The following is a 15,564-nucleotide window of genomic DNA, read 5'->3' on the forward strand; positions in this document are numbered from 1 at the left end:
TCCCACCCTGAACACCCCAAATCCCACCCTGATCACCCCAAATCCCATCCCAGGACCCCAAATCCCTGAGCACCCCAAATCCCACCCCAGGACCCCAAATCCCACCCTGGCCACCGCCAGGGCCTGGGCTCGGGCCACACTCTGCTGGGCCTGTGGGGGGTTTGGGGGGTCACGGGGGGGTTTGGGGGGGTCACGGGGGGTTTTGGGGGGGGTCACAGGGGGTTTGGGGGGGTCACAGGGGGTTTGGGGGGCTCGGGGGGACACCAAAATCCCACCCTGGGTATCTCAAATTCCAATCCAAGACCCCAAATCCCCCCCAAACCATCCCAAATCCCACCCTGAGCACCCCAAATCCCACCCTGAGCACCCCAAATCCCACCCTGAACACCCCAAATCCCACCCTGAGCACCCCAAATCCCACCCCAGGACCCCAAATCTCCCTCAAACCACCCCAAATCCCTGAGCACCCCAAATCCCACCCTGGCCACCGCCAGGGCCTGGGCTCGGGCCACGCTCTGCTGGGCCTGTGGGGGTTTTGGGGGGTCACAGGGGTTTGGGGGGTCACGGGGGTTTGGGGGGGTCACGGGGGGTTTGGGGGGCTCGGGGACACCCCAGACCCCGCCCGCACCTGGCGCTGCCGGTGCATTTCCCCCAGCAGGGGCCGCAGGAGCGCGCGGAGCCCCCGGGCCAGCGCGGGGCGGCCGAGGCGCAGCGTGGGCTCCAGCTGGGCCAGCAGCAGCCGCCGCATCCCTGGGGGGGATCCCCAAAATTTAGGGGGGTCCTCGAATTGTGGGGGACCCCCCCCCCAGGAGTGGGGGGACACCCCTGAACCACGGGGAGAACCCCAAAACCAAGGGGGTGCCCACAAACCTTGGGGTCACTCCCTAAACGTCCCAAATTTTGGGGTCAGCCCAGCTCGGGGGCTGAGCTGGAATGGGGAAACTGGGGAGGGGGGGGGGGCACCCCAAAACCATGGGGAGACCCCCAAAATCTTGGGGACACCCCTAAAATCTTGGGGACAGCCCTGAAATAAGGGTTCAGCCCACAGGGACACCCTAAAGTGATGAGGAGACCTCACAAAACTTGGGGACAGCCCAAGAGCTCAGGACAGCCCTAAAATTTGGGGACCCTTTGAGCCACGGGGACACCCCCAAAATCTGGGGACACCCCAAAGGCTTGGGGACACCTCCAGAGTTTGGGGACCCCCCAAAGGCTTGGGGACACCCCAAAATCGGGGTGTCCCCCCCTTACCTGTGTCGTACCCCCCAAAGGGGTCTCGATGCCGTAGGAAGAGGAAAACCAGGAGGGTTTTGGGGTCCCCCTCGGGGGAAGTTTGGGGGTCCCCGTCCCCCTCGGGGGGGTCCCAGCGCACCCCAAAGGTGACATCGGGGGGCACCGGCTCTGTGGGGACAACATGGGGGGGCTGAGGGAGGGGGGAACCCCAAAATCCCCCCCAAAAAACCCTGGAACTTCACAGACCTTCCTCATCCTCACTGGAGCCTCGGGGGTCCGGGGGGGTTTTGGGGTCCGGGGGGGTTTTGGGGTTCAGGGGGGCTGCAGCCAGGCCAAAGCCCCCCCAGTCCCCCAGCACAGAGGGGTCCTGCAGGGTTGGGGGGGCCGGGGGGGGCACGGGGACCCCCGCAGGGTCAAACAGGTAAAGGTGGGGAGGTCAAGGAGAACAACGAGAGGGGTGGGGACCCCCCAAAATCCCCCCAGAACCCCAAATCCCCCCCTGAACACCCCAAATTCCCCACCCTGAACACCCCAAATCCCACCTGGGCGTCCTGAGATCCACCAGGGAACCCGAATTTCCCAACCACAGCACCCTGAGATCCCCCCTGGACAACCCAAAAACTCTGAGACCCCTTCTGGGCACCTCAAATCCTCATGGATACCCCAAATCCCAACCCGGACCCAAATCCCCCAAACACCCAAATCCCACCCCAAACACCCGAACCCCAAATCCCCCCGAACCCCCAAATCCCCCTGAACACCCAAATCCCATCCCCAAACCCCCAAACCCACCCTGAACACCCAAACCCCACCCCAAATCCACCCAACACCCCAAATCCAAAACCCCAAATCCCCACCCCAACCCCCAATCCCCAACCCAAACAACTCCAAACCCCCAAACCCACCCTAACACCCCAAACCACCCCAAATCCCACCCTAGGCACCCCAAATCCAACCACCCAAATCCCACCCCAACCACCCCCCAAACCCCAACACCCAATCCACCCCAGACCCCAAATCCCCAAACACCCCACCCCCCTAACACCCAAATCCCACTCCAGACCCCAAACTCCCCCAAATACCCAATCCTCCTTGAACATCCCAAATCCCTCCCCAAACACCCCAAATCCCACCCTGAACACCCCAAACCACCCAACCCCAAATCCCCCCCCGGTGCCCCAAATCCCTCCTAAACACCCCAAACCATCCAGCCCAAACATCCACAGGGGCCCCATCCCGGGGGGTCCCGGGGGGTCCCAGGCCGACACACCAGAGCAGCTCCAGGTCCCCCCCGAACCCGGGCCTGCTCACCGGCACAGGGGGGTCCGTGCCGGGGGGGTCCCGGGGGGTCCCGAGGGCGGCGGCAGTCAGTCGAGCGGGCCAGTGGGGCACCGGCGCGAGCGCGCCCGGACGCCGAGGCTGCAGGCCGGGGGACGGACCGGTTCGGACCGGTTCGGACCAGTACGGACCAGTATGGACCAGTTTGGATCAGTACAGACCAGTCCAGACTGGCCCAGACCAATCTATCCCAGATCCACTCCTGCCCCATCCCAGTTCATCCTTTTCCGTTCCAACCTGTCCCAGTTCATCCCAGTTTGACCCTGTGGTACTCCCCTGTCTCATCCCAGTTCATCCCAGTTTGACCCTGTGGTACTCCCCTGTCTCATCCCAGTTCATCCCAGTTTGACCCTGTACTGCACCCCAGTCCCATCCCAGTTCATCCCAGTTTGACTCTGTGGTACTCCCCCGTCTAATCCCAGTTCATCCTTTTCCATTCCAACCTGTCCCAGTTCATCCCAGTCCCATCCCAGTCCGTCCCAGTCCCCTCAGTCCATCCCAGTCCCTCCCAGTTCAATCCCAGTCTCTCCCAGTCCCCTCAGTCCATCCCAATCCACCAGTCCCGTCCCAGTCCCTCCCAGTTCAGTCCCAGTCCCATCCCAGTCCCTCCCAGTCCCCCCCAATCCCTCCCAGTTCAATCCCAGTCCCTCCCAGTCTCCCCCAGTCCCATCCCAGTCCCTCCCAGTCCATCCCAGTTCCCCCAGTCCGTACCCAGTGAAGTGCCGGCTCTGCACCCTCAGCCTCATTCCCGCCTGTGCCCAGGGGGGCTCCGGGCTGGGGGACACGAGAGGGGGAACCCCAAAATTAGGGGGGAATCCCCAAGAGGGGGGTGACCCCAGTTTGGGGTGGGGGATCCCAGTTTGGGGGTGTCCCCAGTTTGGGGGTGTCCCCAGTTTGGGGTTCCCCAGTTTGAGGGTGACCCCAGTTTGGGGTGGGGGATCCCAGTTTGGGGTTCCCCAGTTTGAGGGTGACCCCAGTTTGGGGTGGGGGATCCCAGTTTGGGGGTGTCCCCAGTTTGGGGGTCCCCAGGAGTGGAGGTGTCCCCAGTTTAGGTGACCCCAATGTCGGGGTGTCCCCAATTTAGGGGTCCCGGGGGTCTCACCTGAGGGTCCTGGATGTGACCTCCCCATCGATGCTGACACAGAAATGAAACTCAACCTGAAGGGGGGGCATGAAGGGGTCACTGAGGAGCCCCCTCCCCTTTTTGGGGACCCCCCCCCAGGACCCCCAAACCCCCCCCGGGTACCTCGGGGTGCACGAGGCCGGTCCGGTGCAGGAGCTGCCACAGAGACCCCCGGGCGGGGGGCACCGGGGGGGGGTGACAGATCTGTGGAGGGGGGGGGACACAGAGGGGACCCCAAAATCCTCCACGACCCTCGGGGAGGTGCACAGGTGGGGGGACCCCAAAATCCTCCATGACCCCCGGGAGGGGACCCCAAAATCCTCCACGACCCCCGGTGGGGAAAGCACAGGGGGGACCCCAATACCCCCCTTCCAAGGAACCAAGCCCAATTTGGGGGGCCTCCACCCCCTCCCCCGCATGTTTTGGGGTGTCCCACCCCCCCCCATGACCCCATTTCCCCTCCCCCCCCTCCCCGTGACCCCATTATTTCCCCCCCACCCCCCCAAATCCAGGCCACCCCGACTATTTTTATTCTCCTGCCCCAATTCCCATTCCCGGGGGGCTCCTGGGGCCCCCCCGACGCCAATTCCTCCATCAAGGTGACTTTGGGGGGGCTGGGAAAGAGAACAGAGACTGGGGGGACCCCCAAAATCCCTCCCAAAACCCCAAAACTCACCTGGAAGCTCCTTTGCACCTGAGCCCGGGCCAGGATCCGCCCGCAGCATTGGGGGAGATTTTGGGGGGCTCCCGGCAGCTCCTGCACCCCCCGAGGGGCTGGGGGGGATTTTGGGGAGGGGGGTTTAAAGGTTTAGGGGACCCCAATGGGGCTGGGGAGGAGATTGAGAGGATTTGGGGTCCCAGAGAGGTTTGGGGGGCTCTTAAAGGAGTTGGAGACTGGGGGTGCCCATGAGGGGGTCCCAGAGAGGTTTGGGGGGGGGTTCTGAGTGGTTTGGGGGTCTCTGAGGGGTGTGAGGGTTTCTGAGGGGTTTTGGGGGTCTCTGAGGGGTTTTGGGGGGGTCTCTGGGGGTCTCTTACCCCTCCCCATTGCTTCAGGGTTGAGGTCTCGGCTGAGGGGTCCCTTGGCTGCCACTGGAAAAGGGGGGGGGTCTGAGGGGAGCCTGGACCCCCCAGGATCCCCCAGAACCCCCCAGAACCCCCCAGGACCCCCCACCCACCTGTGAGGGTGCACAGGGGCCCCCCCAGAGCCGCTCCCGCCGTCAGAGCCACCAGCAGCGCTCCCCGTCGGGGCTCCCCATTTTTGGGGGTCCCCAGAACCACCAGGAGCTGCTCCAGGACCTGCAGGGCCAGAAAAAATGGGGAGACCCCCAAATTCCTCCCTAAAAAAAAAAAAAACAAAAATCCCCCGGAACCCCTTTCCCAAGAGCTCCCTCTTTCCAAGGGACCTCAAAGACCCCAAAACACCTCAAACCGCTCTTGGGACCCCCAACACCACCCAAATCCCCTCAAAAACTTCCCTCGGGCCACTCGACCCCTCATAAAGACCCCTTAGAAGCCCCCAACCCACTTTAGCGACCACTGACCCCTCACAAAGAGCCCCCCCATACCCGCCAAGCCCCACAACCCTCCTCAGTGACTCCTCAGAACCCCCAAAACCACCCCCAGGGACCCCTAAAGCTCCCGCAATCCTCTCTTGTGATCCCTGACCCCACAAAACCCAAAAAAACACAAAAAAAACAAGAAAATCCCCTCACCCCCCTCACGGCCTCCTCCGCCATCTTTGCCCCCCTCACGCCTCGAGCGCCCCCTGGCGGGCGGGACGTGCGAGTGGCGGGAAAATTGGGGGCGTGGCTTCCTCCCTCATCGCCATGGCAACACGCAGGGAGGGGGCGTGTCTAGGAGGCGTTGCCGTGGTGACGGCGGAGGGGGCGTGGCCGGAAAGCCCCGCCCCCCGGGGTGTGATGAGCTGCCGCGGGCTCAGCGCGCGCCGCGACCGCAGCGCAGGTAAAGGGGGGGGGGCACAAACACACCTGAGGGGGGCTCAAACTGAGGGGAGACCCCCCCCCAAAAACCACCCCAAACCCACCCTCAGAACCCCCCCAAGGGTCCCGCAACCCCCCCCGGCCCCGCTGATCCCCCCCGCGCCCCCCCCGGGCACTGCGGCAGCGGCTCCGCATCCCCGGGCAGGGCCCCCCCCGCGCTGTCCCGGGAGGAATTTGGGGACCCCCCACCCCCAAATTCGCCTGTTTGTGTCCCAGCCCCCTCCCGACCCCCCCGGTGCTGCGGGCGCTGATCCCCGTTAAGAGCATTAACGGGGGGGGAGCGCGGGGGGAGCGGGGGGCTCTGGGGGGGCTTTGGGGGGGCTCCGAGGAGTTTTGGGGGCCCCGAGAAAGAATTTGGGGCGCTCGGGGTTTGTTGGAGAGGATTTGGGGGCGCTCACGGTGACCCCGAGAGTTTTTTGGGGGGGCCTCTATTGATGGGGAGGGGGCTTGGAGGAGTTTTGGGGTTCCCAGGAGGAATTTGGGGGGACTCAGGGGGGGCTTTGGGGAGGGCTCGGTGGAGTTTGGGGGTCTTGGGGTGACCCTGACAGTTTTGGGGAGGGGTCTCAGGAGGAGGGGGGAGGAACTTGGGGGAGTTTTGGGGGTCCCGTAAAGGAATTGGGGGGTCCCGGGGGGGATTTGGAGGGTCTCGATTTAATTTGGGGGGGGGGTCTCTACTGAAATGAAGTTTGATGAAGAGTTTGGGGTGGGTCTCAGTCAATTCGGGGAAATTCCTGCTAATTAGCGCTGTCTTTATTAATTTGGGGGCTTTTTATAATTTGGGGAGGGGTCTCCCTTTAGTTTGAAGCCTTCTTAATGAATTTGGGGGTTTTTTTATTAATTTGGGGAGGGGTCTTTCTTAATTTGAAGGGTTCTTCATTAATTTGGGGCGCATTCCCTTAATTTGGCGGGATTCATTAATTTAGATTAAAAAGTCTCAATTTGAGGAATATTTTAATTAATTTGGGGGGGTCTCCTTTAATTTGGGGGTCTCCGTTAACTTGAGGGGGAATCTCTCTTAATTTGGGGGTCTCCGTTAATTTTGGGAGGGTCCCCGTTAATTTCGAGGGGTCTCCGTTAATTTGGGGGGGTCCCTGTTAATTTGAGGGGGGGTTCCCGTTAATTTCGGGGGTTCATTAATTTAGATTCAAAAGTCCCAATTTGAGGAATATTTTCATTAATTTCGAGGGAGTCTCCGTTAATTTGAGGGGGGGTCCCCTTTAATTTAGGGGGGTCTCCGTTAATTTGGGGGGGATCTCGCTTAATTTGAGGGGGTCTCCGTAAATTGGGGGGGGTCCCCGTTAATTTCGAGGGGTCTCCGTTAATTTGGACGGTCCCCGTTAATTTGAGGGGGGTCCCCGTTAATTTGAGGGGAGGGGTCTCCCTTAATTTGGGGGATTCCCTTTAATTTGGGGGATTCCCTTTAATATGGGCGGTTCCATTTAATTTGAGGGGGGGGTCCCCGTTAATTTCGGGCCTCCCCACGAGTCATTTTGAAGAGGGGTCGCCCCCCAAAGTAACCAAACTCCCCCCTCCCCATTTTTCCAGCTCCCCCCTGAGCTCTCCCAGCGACGCCGCCCCCTCCCCAAATTTGGGGGTCCCCCGAGGCCGCCATGCTGTCCCCCCCCCCCTTGGACCCCCTGGAGCTGCCGCGGTTCAGCGACCCCCGCTGGGAGGGGGAGGGGGGCGCGGGGGGGCCCGAGGAGGAGGAGGAGGAGGAGGAGGAGGACGAAGGCTCCGCCCGGCGCTTCGAGCGCTCCCGCATCAAAGCCTTGGCAGGTACGGGGGGGGACCCCGAAAATGGGGGGAAAATTGGGGGAAAAATTGGGGGGAAAATTGGGGGAAAATTGGGAAAAATTGGGGGGAAAATTGGGAAAATTGGGGGGAAAAATTGGGGGGAAAATTGGGAAAAATTGGGGGGAAAATTGGGAAAAATAGGGAAAAATTGGTGGGAAAATTGGGAAAAATTGGGGGGAAATTGGGAAAATTGGGGGGAAAATGGGAAAATTGGGGGGGAAATTGGGAAAAATGGGGGGAAAATTGGGGGGGGGAAATTGTGAAAAATTGGGGGGAAAAAGGGGAAAAAATGGGGAAAAATTGGGGGAAAAATTGGGAAAAACTGTGGGGGAAAATTGGGAAAAATAGGGAAAAAATTGGGGGGCAAATTGGGAAAAAATAGAGAAATATTGGGGGAAAATGGGGAAAAGCAGAGGGGGAAAAAGTGGGGTGGGGAAAGATGAAAAAAATTGGGGAAAATGGGAAAAATTGGGGGGGAAATTGTGGGGGGAAAAATAGGGGAAAATTGAGGGGAAAAACTGGGAGAAAACGAGGGAAAAAAGTGCAAAAAGATAGGGGAAAGTGGGGAGGGGAATTGGGGAAAAATGGGAAAAATCGGGGGGGAAATTGGGAAAAAATGGGGGAAAATTGGGGTGGGAAGGATGGAAAATTGGGAAAAAAGGCGAAAAAATAGGGGGAAAGTGCAAAAAAAAATTGGGGGAAAGTGGAAAAAATGGAGAAAAACTCAGAAAAAATGAGAGAAAGGATAAAAAATGGGAGTGGAACCCAGAAAAATTTGGGAGAAAGTCACCAAAAATATGGAAATCACCAAGAAATGGGAATTGGGAACCCTGTAATGTTGTGAGAGAAAAAAAAAAAAGTAAAGGAAACACAGAGAAAGTGATGGAAAAGTGGAAAAAATGGGTGAAAAGCCCCAAAAAATGGAAAAAACGACCCAGAAAATGATGGGAGGTGCATCAGGAATATGAGAGATCCCAAAAATGGGGATGAGGAACCCAAAAATTGGGGAGGTGGGCCCCAAAAATGGGGAAATCAGCCCAAAATGTGAAGGTACAGCACAAAAATGAGGAAAATGGGCAAAAAATCCTTCAAGATGGGAGGAAAAGTCCAGAAAAGAGAGAGAAACACTTAAAAATAGGGAAAGACCCCAAAAATGGGGATGGAGAGCCCCAGAATGTGGGAATGACCCCTAAAAAATTGGGGGAAAACCCCAAAAAATTGGGAAAAATCCAAATAAATTGAGAAAAACCCCAAACAAATGGGGGCGTATTATGAAAAAATTGGGGAAAACGCCCCAAATTTCCCATCTTAAACCCCCCCAATCACCCCAAAACCCCCTCAGGACAAACCCCAAACCCCCCCAATCGCCCCCAGACCCCCAAATTCCCCAGGACCCCCCTCAGGAGCCCCCCAAGGACCCCCCCCCCAAATCCTCTTAGCGTTAATCCAGCACCGGCTGCTGCTGGGGGGGGGGGGGGGCTGCGACCCCTGGGGGGAATTTTGGGGGTCTCTGAACCCCCCCGTGCACCCCCAGATGAGGCTGAGGAGGGAGGGGGGGGGGGCTCAGGTGGGATTTTGGGGCTCTGGGTGGGCTTTGGGTGGTCTGGGGGATTTTTGGGGGGTTTTGGGGGGGTTTTTGGGAGGATTTGGGGGGGTTTTGGGGGTCTCTGAGCCCCCAGATGAGCCCAAGGTCGTGCAGAAAGATGAGAGGGGGGGTCTCGGGTGGGATTTGGGGTCTCAGGTGGGATTTGGGGGCTCTGGGTGGGGTTTGAAGGATCTGGGTGGGATTTGGGTGGTCTGGGGGATTTGGGGGGGTTGTGGGGGTCTCTGAACCCCCTGTGCCCCCCTCGATGAACCCAAGGCCATGCAGAAAGATAAGGGGAGGTCCCGGTTGGGATTTGGGGTCTCTGGGTGGGATTTGGGGGCTCTGGGTGGGGTTTGAAGGATCTGGGTGGGCTTTGGGTGGTCTGGGGGATTTGGGGGGGTGTTTTGGGGGGGTTTTGGGGGTCCCTGAGCCCCCCGTGCCCCCCCCAGACGAGCGCGAGGCCGTGCAGAAGAAAACCTTCACCAAGTGGGTGAATTCTCACCTGGCGGGGGGGGCGCACCTGGGGGACCTGTACAGCGACCTGAGGGACGGGCGGCTCCTGCTGAGGCTGCTCGAGGGGCTCTCGGGGGAGACCCTGGTGAGTGAGACCCCTCCCCAAATTGGGGACGCTCCCCTCAAAGGGGAACACCCCCCAAAAAAGGGATCCACCAATGGGGACCTCCACAAAATAGGGAAATCCCCGTGGGGACCCCCAAAAAGGGACCCCAGCTGCTCTTGAGGGGTTCCTGGTGAGTGAGACCCCTCCCCAAATTGGGGACGCCCTCAATCAAAGGAGAGCACCCCCAAAAATGGAACCTTCCAATGGGGACCCTCCCCAAAATAGGGAAATACCTTGGAGACCCCCAAAAAGGGCACACCCCCCCAACACACACTGCTCGAGGGGCTCTCGGGGGAGACCCTGGTGAGTGAGACCCCTCCCCAAATTGGGGACGTCCTTCATGGGCACCCCCAGACCCTCTTGGACCACCCCAAATCCTTTCTGGACAACCTCAGACCCCCAAATTCCCCTGTGACCCCCCCCAGCCTCATCCCATCTGTCCCAAACCCCAATTCCTGTGACCCCTAGACCCCCCAAAATCCCTCTCCACGCCCCCAGACCCCCCCAAAATCCTTCCCCAAGACCCCCAGCCCCCCCAAACCCCCAGCTCCTCTTTCTGTCACCCTCCCAGACCCCCAAAATCCCAATTCCTACACCCCCCCACCCCTTCTTTACCCCCCCCAAACCCGCTTTTCCTCACCCCCCTCTCCCCCTGCCTGGCCCTGGGGGGGCTCCCTGACTGTGCCCCCCTACCCTTGGGGGTCTCTCTAACATTGCCCCCCTACTCAGGGGTCTCTCTAACGTTGCCCCCTGCCCTTGGTCTCTCTAATGGTGCCCCCCTACCCGTGGGGAGCCTCTGACTCTGCCCCCCAACTCGTGTGTGATTCCCTGACTGTGCCCCCCTACCCAGGGGGGTTCCTTAACGTTTCCCCCCTGCCTTGGGGGTCTCTCTATCATCGCCCCCTGCCCTTGGGGGTCTCCCTGACTGTGTCCCCCTGTCCGGGGGGATTCCTTAACGGTGCCCCCCTACCCAGAGGGAGCCTCTAACTGTGCCCCCCGACTCATGTGTGATTCCCTGACTGTGCCCCCCTACCCAGGGGTCTCTCTAACGTCACCCCCTCGCCCATGGGGGTCTCTCTAACATCACCCCCTGCCCATGGGGGTCTCTCTAACATCACCCCCCGCCCTTGGGGGTCCCCCTGACGTCACCCCCCGCCCAGCCGCGCCCCACGCGGGGCCGGATGCGCATCCACTGCCTGGAGAACGTGGAGAAGGCGCTGCGGTTCCTGCGCGAGCAGCGCGTGCACCTGGAGAACGTGGGCTCGCACGACATCGTGGACGGCAACCCCCGCCTGACCCTGGGGCTGGTCTGGACCATCATCCTGCGCTTCCAGGTGCCCATCGGGGGTCGCTTTGGGGGGCTCCTGGGGGCTGTGGGGTCGTTTTGGGGGGTCAGGAACTGTCCTGAGGGGGGTTGGGGTCATTTTAGGGGGGTCCTGGGGGGGGTTTTAGGGTAATTTTGGGGGGTTCTGGAGCTGTCCTGAGGGAGTTTGGGGTCATTTAGGGGGGTCAGGAGCCCATCCTGGGGATTTGGAGTGATTTTGGGGGGTCCTGGGGGGGGTTTGGGGTCACTTCGGGGGAGTCCTGAGGGGTTTGGGGTCATTTTGGGGGCTCCTGAACCTGTCCTGGGGGTTTTAGGGTAATTTTGGGGGGTTCTGGAGCTGCCCTGGAGTGTTTGGGGTCATTTTGGGGGGTCCCAAACCCACCCTGGGGTCTCAATTTGGTCACAGAAATCCCCAGACTCTTTTTGGGGGGGATCTCACACCCACTTTTGGGGGGTCCCAGACCCCATTTTTTGTGCTCCTGACCCTACCACGAGATGTTTGCACCCATTTTTGGGTGTTCCAGACCCAATTTGGGGGGTCCTTAACCCCATTTTTGGGTTCTCCCAGATCCAGGACATCAGCGTGGAGACCGGGGACACGCGGGAGAGGAAATCGGCCAAGGACGCGCTGCTGGCCTGGTGCCAGATGAAAACCGCGGGGTGAGGGGTCCCGGGGGGTTCCGGGGGGGGTCCTGGGGAGATTTGGGGGGTCCTGGAGGGGTTTTGGGGGTCCTGGGGGGCTCTGGGTGGTCTCCATGTGGCTCGGGAGGCTCCTGAGGGCTCTGTGGGGCTTTGGGGGGGCTCTGAGTGCTCCTTGAGGGGACTCGGGAGGGACCTGCAGGGTCTGGGGGTTTTGGGGGGGGTCTGGGGGTCTCTGGGAGGGGTTTTGGGGGTCTCTGACCCCTCCTGTCCCCCCCCCAGGTACCCCAATGTGAACGTGCAGAATTTCACCACGAGCTGGAGGGACGGGCTGGCGTTCTGTGCCCTCATCCACCGGCACCGGTGTGGGGAGGGGGCTGCGGAGGGGCTGGGGGGTGGGGAGGGGGCTGTGGGGTGGGTGGGCTGCTGTGGGACAGGGGGCTGCGGCAGGGGGGATGTGGGGGTTATGGGGCAGCGGTTATGGGGTGGGAGTCTGCGGGGTTATGGGGCAGGGTCAGGGGTTATGGAGCACTGTGGGTCAGTGGTTATGGGTCAATGGTCAGGGGTTATGGGTCAGTGGTCAGTGGTTAGAGGTCAGTGGTCAGTAGCTATGGGTCACTGGTCAGTGGTTATGGGTCAGTGGTCAGTAGTATGGGTTAGGGTCATGGTCAGTGGTTATGGGTCATGGTCAGTAGTTTGGTCATGTCAGTGTTATGGTCAGTGGTCAGTAGTTATTGGTCACTGGTCAGTGGTTATGGGTCAGTGGTCAGTAGCTATGGGTCACTGGTCAGTGGTCAGTAGCTATGGGTCACTGGTCAGTGGTTATGGGTCAGTGGTCAGTAGTTATTGGTCACTGGTCAGTGGTTATGGGTCAGTGGTCAGTAGTTATTGGTCACTGGTCAGTGGTTATGGGTCAGTGGTCAGTAGCTATGGGTCACTGGTCAGTGGTCAGTAGTTATTGGTCAGTGGTCAGTGTTGGTCACTGGTAGTGGTTAGGGCAGTGCTGGCAGTAGCTATGGGTCACTGGTCAGTGGTTATGGGTCAGTGGTCAGTGGTTATGGGTCGCTGTGGGTCAGTAGCTATGGGTCACTGGCCAGTGGTCAGTAGTTATTGGTCACTGGTCAGTGGTCAGTGGTTAGAGGTCAGTGGTCAGTAGCTATGGGTCACTAGTCAGTGGTTATGGGTCAGTGGTCAGTGGTTTGGGGTCCCCAGGGAGTGCTGGTGGGGTCCTGGACACCCCTGTGCCACCGCAGATTGGCCTGGTGCAGCGGAGTGAGGCGGTCAGTGCTGGAGGGTGAGTGTAAGGGTCAGGGTGGATTTGGGGTCCCGGGTGTGATTTGGGGGTCCTTGGGGTGGATTTGGGGGTCCCTGAGGAGGATTTGGGGGGCTCTGACCCCCTTGTGCCCCCCAGATGTGGCCGTGGAGCAGCCGGACGAGCGCTCAGTGCTGGGGGGCTGTGAAGGGTCAGGGGGATTTGGGGGTGGATTTGGGGGTGGATTTGGGGGTCCCTGAGGAGGATTTGGGGGTCTGACCGCCCGTGCCCCCCAGATGTGGCCGTGGAGCAGCCGGACGAGCGGTCAGTGCTGACCTACGTGGCCGCGCTCTACCATCACTTCTCCAGGATGAAGGCGCTGGCCGTGGAGGGAAAACGCGTCGGGAAGGTCCGGGGGGACAGACGGACACGGGGGCGGACAGACGGACACGGGGGGGAAAGACAGACACGGGGGCGGACAGACGGACACGGGGTGGACACAGGGATGGACACAGGGATGGACACGCAGGTGGATGAAAAAAGAACAGGCGGAGGAGGAAGGGGTGGACAGATGGACAGATGGATGGACAGACGATGGACAGATGGACGGACAGACGAGGGGCAGATGGTGTCGGGGGGGTGGGGACTGGAGAGGATCTGCGGGAATGGGCGGGGGGGAGGGAGGCACAGATGGGGGATGGACAGAGGGGATGGACAGAGGACGAGGGGGATGGACAGAGGATGGATGGATGATGGACAGAGGATGGAGGATGGGGAGAGGATGGATGGATGCAGATGGATGATGGATGGAATGGATGGATGATGGATGGATGGAGGGGAGATGGATGATGGATGGATGGATGGATGGATGGATGATGGATGATGGATGGATGGATGGATGATGGAGGGATGGATGAGGAGGATAGGATGGGAGATGGATGAGGATAGAGTGATGGAAGATGGATGATGGAGGATGGATGAGATGGATGGATGGATGGATGGAAGAGGATGGATGGATGGATGGATGGATGGATGGGATGGATGATGGATGGATGGATGGATGGATGAATGGATGGATGATGGATGTGAGGACAAACGGATGTTGTACGGATGTGAGGACAGCCATCCATCCATCCATCCATCCATCCATCCATCCATCCATCCATCCCCGTCCGTCTGTCCGTCCCCGGCAGGTGCTGGAGGCGGCGCGCGAGGCCGAGGGCCTGGCCGGCCGTTACGAGGCGCAGGCGGCCGAGCTGCTGGGCTGGATCCAGCGCTCGCTGGGGCTGCTCACGGACCGGCGGCTGCCCCGCGGCATCCCCGGCCTGCAGGGGCAGCTCCAGGCCTTCAGCGCCTACCGCACCACCGAGAAACCGCCGCGGTGAGGGAGCCCGGGCTGGGGGCTGAACCGAGGGGGCTGGGGGCTGAACCAAGGGGGCTGGGGGCCCCTAAGGGGGTTTGGGGGCTCCCTACAGGGGTCTGGGGGCTCTCTGAGGGGGCTGGGGGCTGAACCAAGGGGTCTGGGGGCTGCAATGAGGGGCTGGGGGCTGCACCGAGGGGGCTGGGGGCTGCACTGAGGGGGCTGGGGGCTGAACCGAGGGGCTGGGGGCTGAGCTGAGGGGACTGGGGGCTGAGCTGAGGGGGCTGGGGGCTGAACCGAGGGGGCTGGGGGCTGAGCTGAGGGGGCTGGGGGCTGAGCTGAGGGGGCTGGGGGCTGCACTGAGGGGTCTGGGGGTCCCAAAGGGGGTTTGGGGGATGCCCAGAGTGGTCTGGGGGCTCTCTGAGGGGTCTGGGGGCTGAACCGAGGGGGCTGGGGGCTGCACTGAGGGGCTGGGGGCTGAGCTGAGGGGGATGGGGGCTGAACCGAGGGGCTGGGGGCTGAAACAAGGGGGCTAGGGGCTGAATCGAGGGGCTGGGGGCTGCACTGAGGGGGTTGGGGGCTGCACTGAGGGGCTGGGGGCTGAACCGAGGGGCTGGGGGCTGCACTGAGGGGTCTGGGGCTGAGCTGAGGGGGATGGGGGCCCCTAAGGGGGTTTGGGGGCTCCCTACAGGGGTCTGGGGGCTCTCTGAGGGGGCTGGGGACTGAACCAAGGGGCTGGCGGCTGAACCAAGGGGCTGGGGGCTGAACCGAGGGGGCTGGGGGCTGAACCGAGGGGGCTGGGGCTGAACCGAGGGGCTGGCGGCTGAACCAAGGGGCTGGGGGCTGAACCGAGGGGGCTGGGGGTCCCAAAGGGGGTTTGGGGGCTGAACCGAGGGGGCTGGGGGCTGAACCGAAGGGGCTGGGGGCCCCTAAGGGGGTTTGGGGGCTCCCTACAGGGGTCTGGGGGCTGCACTGAGGGGGCTGGGGGCTGCACCGAGGGGGGTGGGGGCTGCACTGAGGGGGGTGGGGGCTGAGCTGAGGGGGCTGGGGGCTGAACCGAGGGGGCTGGGGGCCCCTAAGGGGGTTTGGGGGCTCCCTACAGGGGTCTGGGGGCTGCACTGAGGGGGCTGGGGGCTGAACCGAGGGGGCTGGGGGCTTCCTGAGGGGGCTGGGGACTGAGCTGAGGGGGCTGGGGGCTGAGCTGAGGGGGCTGGGGGCTGAACCAAGGGGTCTGGGGGGCCCACAGGGGGGTTGGGGGCTGCACCGAGGGGGCTGGGGGCTGCACTGAGGGGTCTGG

General features: G+C 61.4%; 1 protein-coding gene across 2 annotated transcripts in view; it reads left to right on the top strand.

Annotated features, from left to right (window-relative positions):
• The first annotated feature begins 5,581 nt into the window (after positions 1–5,581).
• Positions 5,582–15,564, top strand: part of LOC135460260 (spectrin beta chain, non-erythrocytic 1-like) — a 33,912-nt gene continuing 23,929 nt past the window's right edge. Inside the window, exons 1-8 of one of the 2 annotated variants that reach the window (XM_064737015.1) lie at positions 5,582–5,656; positions 7,240–7,470; positions 9,523–9,671; positions 10,853–11,026; positions 11,585–11,676; positions 11,938–12,069; positions 13,169–13,316; positions 14,101–14,288. In XM_064737015.1, coding sequence (XP_064593085.1) covers positions 7,305–7,470; positions 9,523–9,671; positions 10,853–11,026; positions 11,585–11,676; positions 11,938–12,069; positions 13,169–13,316; positions 14,101–14,288 — 1,049 coding nt within the window. In that variant the 5' untranslated portion in view covers positions 5,582–5,656; positions 7,240–7,304. Of the gene's footprint in view, positions 5,657–7,239; positions 7,471–9,522; positions 9,672–10,852; positions 11,027–11,584; positions 11,677–11,937; positions 12,070–13,168; positions 13,317–14,100; positions 14,289–15,564 lie in introns of those variants that run through there. The other variant, XM_064737014.1, reaches the window with a different exon arrangement.

Source organism: Zonotrichia leucophrys, unplaced genomic scaffold (genome assembly GCF_028769735.1).
Source record: "Zonotrichia leucophrys gambelii isolate GWCS_2022_RI unplaced genomic scaffold, RI_Zleu_2.0 Scaffold_34_1600103, whole genome shotgun sequence".
NCBI classification, from domain to species: domain Eukaryota; kingdom Metazoa; phylum Chordata; class Aves; order Passeriformes; family Passerellidae; genus Zonotrichia; species Zonotrichia leucophrys.